Here is a 13006-nt window from a genome sequence, read left to right as displayed (position 1 = left end):
GCTGAATTTGTAGCTCCCTATAAATAAATAATAATAATAATTGCAATTGACTTTTTTAGATGGCAAGACTTGTGCCAATGAAATCGCACCAATTCAAAACTTGCTATTATAAAAGTAAATCTTTGGCGCCCTTTTGTGGTGATGAAAGGAAGTGATGTCAGCAATTACAATTTCTAAATAGAAGTAGACAATGGCAGGATAACAATAGCCACATTGAAAATGTTGAATATAAAGTATATATATACTTTATATCCAGCTCTCTATCCCACAAACTCCTGCTTTAATTGTGTTATTGTACCTTCTTTCAACTTCTCCTACTTCCCCAATCACCCTACTTTAATTTGAATTTATTTCCTCTTATTAGGTACTATGGCTGTGGACTTGTGGTACCAGAATGTTTAGAGAGCTGCAAGATGCTGGACCTTGGCAGTGGGAGTGGAAGGGACTGTTTCATGCTGAGCAAGCTGGTTGGACCTAAAGGACACGTCACCGGAGTAGACATGACCGATGAGCAGGTATTGTGTACATATATTATGAAGAAAATGTACTGTCTATTGTATTGATATCCAGCTATGCTTTGAGATATGACACTTCTGTCCACCAAGAAATGGAACAACAGTGGCAGGGTAAGATACTGGTGCATGTATGCACATGGGTGAACAGGTTGGCATGCATTGGAAAACTGTGGGAGTAACATGCTTTGAATGAATTGAACTAAAAATAACATTGGGAATCAATTTCTGTCTTTGTCTTGTGGAAAGGGGATCCTGACATAGTCTGTGCACCCTTTGTTGTTACAATCACCTTTTTTCCATTTTTTGGTAAATATAAATACCTGTCAATCTGTGAGGTCCTACAGCATGGTAGAGGCTTTTCAATAAAAATAATATTGAAAATGAAGATGAAAGAGATATGATTGTAGAGAGGCACAAATCTGGGAACGGATACAAGACCATTGCAAAGGTGTTTAAACATCCCTTGGAGCACAATAAAGAAGTGGAAGAAGTATGAAACTACAGCCATAGTCCCTAGATCAGGCCAACTCCTAAACTTAGCTGCTAGACGAGAAGGGCATTTACAAGAGAAACTACTGCAAGGACAACTGTGACACAGCTACCGAAGTTAGTGGCTGCGATGGAAGATAATGTATCTAGGTCAACAAACTCTGTCATTCCACAAAAAGGCCTTTTAAGGTATGGGTGCAAGGAAGGAGTTCTGGTTGAAAAAACCCTATGTCTTTGCCAGTATAGAATTTGCAAAATGCCATCTAGAATATACTGCAGAGATGTGGCAGAAAGTCTTGTGGTCTGATGAGACTAAAGTGCATCCTTTGCCCCGAATGCTAAGTGCACACCAGCCAGATAACACTATTCCTAAAGTGAAGTATTAGCAACATCATGTTATGGGGGTGCTTTTCAGCACCAGGGACTTGCAATCTTGTCAGGATAAATGGGAAATAAATGATGCATGTTACAGATAAATCCTGTAACCCTTTTCCAAAAACGTCAAACTGGTGAGTGAGTTTGACTTTCAACAACACAATGTCCCCAGGCACATTGCAAGATCAACATATCGCTACCCCTCAACTACTGAGACCCAGCTTGAGCAATTTTACCTGGAAGATTGGGACAGATATTGCTCCATTCCAATGCTACTGGTTGTAGCAGCTGCCATAGGTGGTTTAAGAACAATACTTAATACATGATGATCTTTAAGTATTTGTAATTTTTCTTTCTTTGTGACTTACTATATTTTTAAGGGGAGGGGGTTGCTGAATGTGTGAAGATGAATATGTGACTAACAAATACAAAATCCATTCTACAAAATATTCCAGGCTGTGAAAGGGAGTAGGTGTGAAAACAAGCCAGGCTAAATACTAAACCATGGTGAATAGACAAAGATGGAATAACCCGTATGAAGATCCTGCACTTGTCCCTATATTTAGTAGTTGTGTAGCTAATTCAGTGTTTTCTGAATATCAGCTGATGAGTCTTGGTATGTTGACAAACTGACTGCCACATTATTGTCTTTAATTAATAAGGCGTCACAATGGGACCGCAGTCCTGGATATAGGGGGTTTCAACCAACAACAAAGTTACATAGATAAAAAGCAAAACAAAATTACATAACAACATATGGCAGAATTTACACAGCCTGCAAAATTAATATAATTACATAAAGAAAACAGAAGGAGTGAGGATCCTGCTTGTAAGAGCTTACACTCCAGGGGGCATTTAATACACATATCTAAGTAAACCTACACTGCAGGTTTGTGAAACCGATTATTAAATTGGATTCTAAGTTATCTGTAAGAGTCTTGCTATTATATACTCTTTTATTATTAATAATAATAATAATATTTTTATTGATTCCAAATTCTTAAATATATTTATTATTTTTTCTTCTCCAGTTAGAGCTGTCAAGGAAATACATTGATTATCATATGGAGAAGTTTGGACTGCAGCAGCCCAATGTGGAGTTCATCAAAGGATACATTGAAAACCTAAAAGAAGCTAAATTAGGGGATGAGAGTTTTGATGTTATAATGTAGGTAATATGTTACTGTCATGTTTCCCCTAATGTGGTTATTACATGAAGGATATGCTTATTATGCTATTGTGTACTATTCAGGAAATAACTCCATAAAACTCAGGGTGACCATTAATGGCATGCAACAGTTGAATGTTGAGCCGTTACTTGTTAAAGACATATATAATGTGATTGTCAGGGCAGCAGTCTGCAACATATATACCCACTGTCTCACATAAAACAATGAACCTAGCCCCCATAATAGGGAGTGCTGACTCACTTCTTCACCCCCATCAAGTGGGTAGCTAGGTGTCACAAATTCTCACCTCTCCCCGTCCCAACGTTGTCTCCGATCGGCACTTTTGGGTTTTGGCCGGTGGGCATTTCAAATCTTGGGATATATAAACTCTGTTCTGACACTGCAGCAGTGTCAGAGCAACAGGTTTCTCTACCCATCTGACTACTCATTATACTGGATCTTGGCTTCTATTATGACCTCCCAGTGGATTCTGAATTGTACAGCATAAACCGCCAGTATACCAGTCCCAGGCTTGTCTACCTGATCTCCCCTTTGGATCCCAAATCTGTACTCAGTGCCGGATTAAGGGAATGGAGGCCCCTGGGCTAAGGGGGCCTCCATTCCCCCGTGAGGGCCCCCTCCCCGTGATCCGAGCTGCCCCCCCCCCCATCGTGATCCGAGCTGCCTGCCCCAAGGCCCCCCCACCCCCCACCCGGCACTTACCTCCTTCCCCGGCGCGCTGTACGCTCTTTACTGAGGATGTCTCATGAAAGTGAGACTCACGAGATCTCCTCAGTAAGGAGACTACAGCTTGCCGGGGAAGGACCGCAGAGAAAGTGCTCAGCAGCACTGATCGCGCAAGACCGATCAATACTGCTGCTGAGCACTTTCAAGGGCCCCTTGGATGCCATAGGCCCCTGGGCTGTAGCCCAGTTAGCCCTATGGTTAATCCGGCCCTGTCTGTACTGCATTGAGCGCCACTGTACCAGTCCCAGGCCTGTCTTCTTCACCTCCCCTTTGGACCCCAAAATCTGTACTGCACTGACCGTCTGTGTACCAGTCCCTGGCTTGCTTGACCTGGTTTCCGGATACAATTCTGCCTGATTCCTAGCGTACTAGTTTTCAGCTCGGCTTAGTCCAGTATCTCCTGCTATATCTTCTACTATCGTGTAATGCCTTGAGGCAGTCCAGAGCACTGTTACCTGCGAGTTCCCACCCTGCCTCATTAGACTCTACATTTTTGGTCAGCCAGCGCTAATCTTGACTAAGACTAGGAATCCCATTTCTCCAGGAGTGATTGTTACACTAGGCTGCTTACCACTTTAGCTGTAGTTGCTTAACACATAAATAACACTGTCCTTTTCTCTCTTAGGTTCCCTCCTCAGTTAATTAACTTCTTTATCTCCCTGAACAGGACACGCTCCTGTCTTCACTGGGTCCTCTGCCTCAAACCTTTCTGCCTCTTGCAGGACAACACAGCTCCTCACTTATCTGTCTCCTCAGCTCCTGTATGAGCTGTCCTCTCAGACTTCCTGCAGGACACACACCGGCCTCACTAGCACCTCTCCTCAGCTCCTGTATGAGCTGTCCTCTCAGACTTCCTGCAGGACACACACCGGCCTCACTAGGACCTCTCCTCAGCTCCTGTATGAGCTGTCCTCTCAGACCTCCTGCAGGACACACACCGGCCTCACTAGGACCTCTCCTCAGCTCCTGTATGAGCTGTCCTCTCAGACCTCCTGCAGGACACACACCGGCCTCACTAGGACCTCTCCTCAGCTCCTGTATGAGCTGTCCTCTCAGACCTCCTGCAGGACACACACCGGCCTCACTAGGACCTCTCCTCAGCTCCTGTATGAGCTGTCCTCTCAGACTTCCTGCAGGACACACACCGGCCTCACTAGGACCTCTCCTCAGCTCCTGTATGAGCTGTCCTCTGACTTCCTGCAGGACACACAACGGCCTCACTAGGACCTCTCCTCAGCTCCTGTATGAGCTGTACTCTCAGACCTCCTGCAGGACACACACTGGCCTCACTAGGACCTCTCCTCAGCTCCTGTATGAGCTGTCCTCTCAGACCTCCTGCAGGACACACACCGGCCTCACTAGGACCTCTCCTCAGCTCCTGTATGAGCTGTCCTCTCAGACTTCCTGCAGGACATGGAATACCCTCTGTTTATTCTGCATCAGGCATTCCACAACATACATTTCTTAAATCAAATTAGTTTTTTCAGAGTTCTTGATTAACCCAAAATAACACAAAAAAAAACAACTTAAACACTTTTTCCTAATTAGTTACAAATAAAAATACAAGCATACAATAATCAGTCACTACTAATTAGTATAAGCAGCACATAGTCTGGGTATTTTACTGTACTTATAGCACTCAGCATCTGTGCCAAGTATGGACCAATGTATTATATAGTCTAGAAAAATAGCCAATCTGACTTTACTGAGGTTGATTATATGTTCCCTGCAGATCTAACTGTGTGATAAACCTTTCTCCGGATAAAAAGGCTGTGCTAACTGAAGTTTACAGGGTTTTAAAGGTAACGCTCACTGCAATGAATACCCAAATTCTCACCACAAAGTACTGTTAAAATTACACAATATCTTGTTGTGATTTTTAATACATTATGGGGTATATTTACTAAGCATCGGTTCCGATGACCATCCATAATAACCTTGTTAGGTCTCTTCTGTATTTGGAGATAACATAAATGTACAATCTTTTCTTTAAAGTTATATGATCTTACCGGTGCTGAGATAGCTCTTTTCTATTTACGCAATAGTTCTCAAAAGTATAAAACAACACTGGTTTAATCACAATTTTTTGTCATCCATTTAATGCTGAACTATAAACATGTGTGTTATGTATGTTTGAGTTAGATATGTGAAAACTCTACAAACAGCTGCCTACAAGACCACTAGGTGCCAGTATGTGATCATTCATAGCACATGTTTAATAAAAAGATTTTCAGCATGTATCCTGATACCTATGATTTAGCAGTGTATAGTTCATTCATATAATCCCCAGAAGGAGAGTAACTGGTAATATCAACAATATTTTTAAGAAATATCAAGACATAAGTATAACGCTTAAATGAAAAGCTCTTCAAATAGCTTAAATTAAATGAAGAAATAAGATCTCTGCTCCAGCGAGCATTGAACATGTTTATTTAATAAATGCCAGATTGTCACACAGTCATCATCACATGGAGAAGCCATAGATCTAGTACAGTGTTGTCTAAGTATTAACAGCTATGTGCTCTGATACTATTAAAGAAAGGAATCTGTGCTACAAAATCAGTGACGCCTTATAAATAAATATTAATAATAATAAAGAACGCATAACATACAATGAAATGTATGGAGATTGCTTGGAATGCTGGTGGCCCCAGACTGTTTAGATATTTCCATGTCATCATCATCACCATTTATTTATATAGCGCTGCTGATTCTGCAGTGCTGTACAGAGAACTCATTCACATCAGTCCCTGCCCCATTGGAGCTTACAGTATAAATTCACTAACATACACACACACACACACACACACACACACACACACACACACAGCCAGAGAGAGAGAGAGACTAGGCTCAATTCTGATAGCAGCCAAATAACGTATTAGTATGTTTTTGGAATGTGGGAGGAAACCGGAGCACCCTGAGGAAACCCACACAAACACAGGAAGAACATACAAATGCCACTCAGATTGGACTCTGGTCGGAATCAAACTCATGGTCCCAGTGCTGTGAGACCATTACTGTACTTGGGCAAAGCTAGCCCGCCCCTTCCTCCCCTGGTTCCACCTCTATTAGCATAGAGATGTGCAATGGAGAGGCAGGTGTAAGTCTGCAGACAGTAGGGCAGTAATGAAAAGTGCATATTGTGCTTAATAGTTGGACTTACATCCAACTTTACATGAAGCCCACTATGTGCATGGTGCAAAATGGCATCATATAATATAATGATAGAAACACCTTTATGGCTGTTTGGTTAGGTAATGGGCCAGTGTGCAGCCTATAGATGAGTACAGTAAAGAAAATAATGAACTGTTGTCAAAACACAAAGGGCCATGTGAATGTGATTGCGGAACGTTTGCCTGGTGCTCAATAACTGGTTCACACAAACCTTTCCTGATAATACTGAAGTGGGCACGTAAGAAAAAACTCTCATGACTCGCAGCCTGCAGGATCGGTTGGGGCTTACCTTGCGGATAGAAGTGTAGTCGAGATTATAATTGGATGTCTTCCCAGTAATACTGGGAAGAACAGCACAGACTTTCAAGGATCCAATGAGAATTCTCTTCCAGTGCAGAGGAGGACAAACTCCTTAGCTACTTCTTGGCACCCCATATATATACCATGTTCAATGTGCTTATATGTACTACTAGACAATAATAAAAATGTATTGGATTTACTGAACTTTGGGTTGCCACAAATGTTTCTGTGAAGAAAAGGACCATAAGAATCAGTGTGATATATACGGATTGTCCCATCACCTCCAAAAATACACAAACGTTCTAGCATCTCGTGCGCCCAGACATTGATGGGCTGCTATTCTTATTGTATCAGTAGTTTGGTTTGTTTTTGTTTTTTTTGGGGGGGGGGGGGGTTGACATGAATTATTGTAGTATTTATCATTTTCCGATTAAACCTGTGTCTTCTGTTCCTCAGGATGGAGGTGAAATGTTCTTTAGTGATATGTATATTAACAGAAAACTTTCTGAAGAACTGAAGAAAAACAAAATGCTTTGGGGTAAGTATGACGGCACAATTGCAAAGACATCATTTCTTCATAATTAGGAAGTAGCTAATCGGTTAGTCAAGATAACTTTTTTCATTTGTGAGCTTGAGTTTGAGAAGTCTTCAACTTGCAGGCTCAGTCTATACCCTTATCCAGAGCAAAGGGTCATTTATAACAAATTCAGACACACAGCGTTAATGTTGTTTTGTGACATCTTGCAACCATTTTTCACCATTTGTAAGGAAATCATATGCCTTCACACATCAAGAAGTCAGTAAATGACGGCGTGCAGTACTCTTTGCTCCTCTTCATGAAAAGAGCTGCTCAGATTGTGGTCTTCCTTGTTGAATGTGGGCAAAAATGGATTTTGTATTGTGGGACAAGATATTTAAAGGGACAAGATATATAAAGATATTATTTAGCATTAATGAACAGTGCTATCTATAACAACCACTTATAACACCATCCTTACCACCAGGTGTATTATCTGCACAAATGTACATTAAATGAAATAACTTCATTATGTCGTGCTCTTTATAATGCATGTGGGCTGTGTTTTAAGCTGCTGGTGTAAGAGAGAGTCTGTGTATTCCTGAGTTTAATAATGAGCATAGAATGAATGAAGATCCTATACTGACATAAAAATATTGAATTTGATGGTAGAATAGAACCTGCAGGTCTATCCATTCTGTTTTTTTGCGTTGTTACCATACTCTTTCACTTATCTGCATTAGTTTGCCTCTCTAGAAGAGTAGACAGAGTGTGAATGACAGCTTTGAAGAATTGCTCTGCAGAAATGCACTGTGAAGAGTTGTGGATTCATACACAGGGGTAGAGCCAGTAAGATCACAGCTGTAAAGGCTGCAATTTCAACTCTTCAGCCTGTATTAGAAACATGTGGGAAGTTCTTATGCTCTCTATAATGGAATTTTTAGCTAATAAATTACTTTTTAACAGTGGAAAGTCAGGTTATCATCATTTATTTCCCCTTCATGGTTTTTATCTGAAAATGTAAATGTGAGAGTAAAGTGGCTCTCTAAATGTAAATGCTTACATTAATGAAGAGGTGATCGCTTAGTGATAGTAGACAGGTCCATGAAGTCACTTTTTACTGTTTCAGGAATACGTTTTCCCATCTCAGATGCAGTCCCACAAATAATTGTGCAAAGTCTCTGCAGAGGACAAGAAGTCAGAAAACCACGAGCAATCATTATTTTTTTCCGCTCCTTGAACTTCTTTCCAATATCTGTTCTTGCATTTCACAGTTTAGACAGCAGAGCTCACCATTTATCCATATATTACTACAGGAGTATATAAATATATTACCATTTGTAGCACTTATGTATTATAATGCTATAGACAGTTTGACAATGGTCTACAAATGTACTGTGTAAATGTATGTGAAGTGACATCTGTTTTGACACAGGGGAGGGCATCAGTGGAGCATTGCTGTGGGAGGACCTTGCTCAGATTGCTAAAGAGATCGGGTTCAGTTGCCCACGACTAGTGACTTCTAGGTATATCACCTTCAACAAGGAACTAGAAGAGATATTAAGTAAGTTGATTGGAAGATAATTTTACCATCTCTAATGATGTGTCCTGTTTAGCTTTATCATGACATTTATAAGGCACTAATACCTATAAAGATTAAATGTTATATTTACTGATCTCACTAAACACTTTGGGGCTGATGCGAAGTGGGCACATTTTGGCCCCAAAGTGCAACTGCAAATTGTGTTCACTAGAAAAGCCGCAATTTTGGACATATGTAAAACTACAATATGGGTGCAGGTCTGCACCAGTAGCCTATGAATACACCTTTACTGTACTCGGCCTATGGATACAATGCCCCTTAGCTACTCCATCCCGCCTGTCCAGGCGCAAGTGGGCATAAGTGCCAGGATCAGAAGCATATGTGTGCAGCCCATTTTCTGGGTAATGGCAGAGTGATATCACCAAGATACACTGCACAAACTGGCGTAGTCTCATTGTTACTCACGTAGAGATGGACACATTTTCACCCTGAGCATACGCAGGAAAAGAAGAAAAACAGAAAAAAGTGCACTTACACCCATAACTTCAATCAGGTGCATCTTAACATGCATCCAGCTGTGCAACAATAGCATTTGTATCAGGTGAACGTCATTTATGTTTCTACAAACTCCTAAAGACTCACATAGCAAGTAAACTTATACATACGTTTATTTTATATTAAAAAAAAAACTATTTAATCTCCGTAAGTTAACAGTCCTGCTCTAATGACAACATATAAATATATCATGTGCTGTTTTTTGGGACATTTCATTAAAATACGGCAAATAATGATCTATTAGATTTGCATATTATTATTATAATCATTATCATTATTATTGTAGGATATCAGTGAAAGGTGTGCTGGAAATGATTTACAGAAGCCAGTTTACTGGAAGTCTAAATGATTTCCCACAAGTGGTAGCATAAACATGTACTGCTTTATTCACTTAACGCTTTTCATAAAGTAGAAGCCAATGCCAAGTATAGGGGTATTACCACTACATCTGTATAGCAAATAGTGCCCACAGCCAGTACCCTTATGGTTGGTAGCTACTCACAAATGGGAACCTGTTTACAGGCACTCTGCTGTTAAAATTAAATAAGCTAATCAAAAGACACGGGTTTATAGAGAGACAGATATTGCTCAGTATGTAGGCAAAGCTGAAAACAATTAAAGTACACTAGGACTATACAAACCCACTTATCTGTAATAAGCTGAATATATGTCACCTGGGAACGCTCAGGGTGCACTGCCTGGGTGACCCGGATATGGGCAACCCGCCACCCCATAGTATATAATCTTTATAAAATACACTGCCTACTGTGTCTCGTAGGTACATTTAGCCAGTGGTGAATATGGTGGCAATACACACATGGATGGTATAAAAAGATTGTTTACCTGTGTGTGGGCATGGTGTGCCAATGGGTATAGGAACACCTGACCCAGCATAGGATCTCAGATATGAGGGAGAGGGTTATCATTGCACCACTAGATGTGGCTTCATCAGGACGTTTTCAGTCACTAAATTTAACGCATAAAATGTTAGTGAATCAGTTTAAAAAAAAATGCATGAACTGATATTTGCTGCATGTTTGTTCAAGGTGACTACAAGCTCGTCTCTGCTACCTTTCGCCTGTTCAAACTCCCAAGGGATGCTGACAAGGAAAAGAGCCTGGTTACTTACAAAGGGGGAATTACAGGCTTGGAAACTGAAATACAGTTTGATGCAAACTTCTCTTTCAAGGTACCATATTCCACTAATACCGTAACTTTCATCCGACACATGGACATCGTTAGCATTGTCCAGTCCTGCCTATGGGCTATGGAATATATTTTAAACTAGTTCTAGCTCCATTTACTTGGTAAACAGTTATACACACCTAATGAACACAATATCAGCAAAATTATGGTGCTCAACCAAATGTTCACTTAATATGACAGTTTTTATACACCATATAACACTTCCTTATACGAGAAAGTTTAGGATGGCTATGATTACAGATAAGCACCTGTGTATCTTTTGTCTATTGGTCCTGGAGTGACATAGTGCAAAGGATTAGTACAGATAAGTCTCATATTTTATTTATATCTGGTACGCACATGCACTGTATTTGGGTGTTCACTATTCAGTTTTGTTTTTTTTAAAAACTACTACACTATCTCTATGTTCTATTTTCGGTATCCCGGTCTGGAGTTAAGAACTAGTGACTGATTATTTCATCGTGGTTTGGGATAACTACACAGATGTGACTAATTTACACCTATACTGGGTACGCCTACAACTAAACACCTGGTATTATTGGGTTTATATATTGATATTCAGGGTCGGACTGGCCCTCCTGGGTATCCCCCGGTAGGCCCAGACGCCTGAAGGCTCCCCGCTTTGTTGGTGGGGGGAGCAGGTGCTTTTAAAAACAAAAAAATACTCACGTGATCGCGGCGCCGGCTGCCCCTCCTCCCTCCTCTCTGCTCCATTCGCACTGAATGTCAGGCGTGACGTTGTCACGTCACGCCTGACATTCAGTGAGGAGCGGTGCAGAGAGGAGCAAGCAAGAAATAAGACAGAAGACAAGAAGAGAAGAGAAGAAAAGAGAAGAGAAGAAAGAAGCCGATAGAAAAGGTAAGTGAAGGAACAAAAGCAATGGGGAGCAAAGGCAGCATGGCAGAGTGTGAACAGGGAGCAAAGGCAGCATGGCAGAGTGTGAAGGAGGGCAAAAGCAGCATGGCAGAGTGAATGGGGGCACAAGCAGCATGGCAGAGTGTGAAGGGGGGCACAAGCAGCATGGCAGAGTGTGAAGGAGGGCAAAAGCAGCATGGCAGAGTGTGAAGGAGGGCAAAAGCAGCATGGCAGAGTGAAGGGGGGCACAAGCAGCATGGCAGAGTGTGAAGGGGGGCACAAGCAGCATGGCAGAGTGTGAAGGGGGCAAAAGCAGCATGGCAGAGTGTGAAGGGGGGCAAAATCAGCATGGCAGAGTGTGAAGGGGGGCAAAATCAGCATGGCAGAGTGTGAAGGGGGGCAAAATCAGCATGGCAGAGTGTGAAGAGGGGCAAAAGCAGCATGGCAGAGTGTGAAGGGGCAAAAGCAGCATGGCAGAGTGTGAAGAGGGGCAAAAGCAGCATGGCACAGGGTGATGAAGGGGGCCAGGAGAAGGGGAGAGCAAAAGCAGCATGGCACAGTGTGATGAAGGGGGCCAGGAGGAGGGGAGAGCAAAAGCAGCATGGCACAGTGTGATGAAGAGGGGGCAGGAGAATGGGGAAGCAAAAGCAGCAAGGAGGGCACATAAGGGGGCACAGCATGTTGATGAAGGGGCACAGTAATGTGTGTGTGGTGGCACAGCGGACAATGTAATGTGTGTGTGGTAGGTGGTGGCTAACTAATGGGTGGTATTTTGTTTGTGGAGTGATGGTGGGGCAATTTAATTTTATAGTGGGGACTATTAATTTAATATGGGCTGGTTTGGGGACTATTAATTGAATGTGGGGCTGAGTTTGAGGAGCATGAGGTCTATTTATTAAATGTGAATATGAATTATTTAATGGCAGTGAGGGTTGCGGAAAATAGGTATATTTATTTTACGTAAATGCTATTAATTTATTGCTGGGGCTGTTTGGAGGGAGGGAAATGGGTTTATTTATTAAATGGGAATACTATTACTTTAATGTTGGTGCTGGAAGACCTAAGAATTAATCGTTGGTCCTATTGATTTAACGCCGGGGATGGTTCGAATTTTCTAAATGTACCCATTTTTTTCCCAAATAGAGCCCCCAATACTCCAGGATTCAGACAAGCTGCAACAATAGAAACCAGCAGCCACAGGTGGTGAAAGTGACAAGAACAGGTAGGAGAGAGCAGGACAGTATGTCAAATGTTCTTATTCTAGTGGGACAATCCCGATTTTTGGTGACTGTTCTGCCCAATCTAAGGGGCAGGCCAAGTCTGTGTACTCTTTATATACACATTGCATTCTTTATACACTACACTATGGTGTAGATGTCCTTCGTGAGCTTACCACACCTCCTCTAGTGGTTTGGTTACGCCTCTCTAGTGGTTGGCCACACCCCCTCTGGTGGGCCTCTACCACTGTATTCCCCCTGTCGGCCCTTCATGCCTCACTCAGACACAGCCAATATTACTACACTATCAGGCGCCTTGTTCCTTCTCCCCCATTCTTTC

At 41.9% G+C, this 13006-nt stretch overlaps 1 protein-coding gene and 1 long non-coding RNA gene across 3 annotated transcripts in view; one reads left to right on the top strand and one right to left on the bottom strand.

The window, feature by feature from the left end:
- The window catches only part of LOC142161027 (arsenite methyltransferase-like), a 30079-nt gene that overhangs the window by 10244 nt on the left and 6829 nt on the right, over positions 1 to 13006 (top strand). For both annotated transcript variants that reach the window (XM_075216231.1, XM_075216232.1), the window contains exons 4-9: positions 365 to 515; positions 2411 to 2547; positions 5028 to 5097; positions 7229 to 7310; positions 8725 to 8853; positions 10434 to 10576. In XM_075216231.1, coding sequence (XP_075072332.1) covers positions 365 to 515; positions 2411 to 2547; positions 5028 to 5097; positions 7229 to 7310; positions 8725 to 8853; positions 10434 to 10576 — 712 coding nt within the window. The remainder of the gene's footprint in view (positions 1 to 364; positions 516 to 2410; positions 2548 to 5027; positions 5098 to 7228; positions 7311 to 8724; positions 8854 to 10433; positions 10577 to 13006) is intronic.
- Positions 8335 to 13006, bottom strand: part of LOC142161028 (uncharacterized) — a 55178-nt gene continuing 50506 nt past the window's right edge. Inside the window, exon 3 of the long non-coding RNA XR_012693339.1 lies at positions 8335 to 8470. This is a non-coding gene — a long non-coding RNA (uncharacterized LOC142161028). The remainder of the gene's footprint in view (positions 8471 to 13006) is intronic.

The sequence above is a fragment of the Mixophyes fleayi genome, chromosome 6, assembly GCF_038048845.1.
Source record: "Mixophyes fleayi isolate aMixFle1 chromosome 6, aMixFle1.hap1, whole genome shotgun sequence".
NCBI lineage: Eukaryota > Metazoa > Chordata > Amphibia > Anura > Limnodynastidae > Mixophyes > Mixophyes fleayi.
Note: the sequence above shows the minus strand (reverse complement) of the source record. Positions and strands in the feature narration are given on the sequence as shown.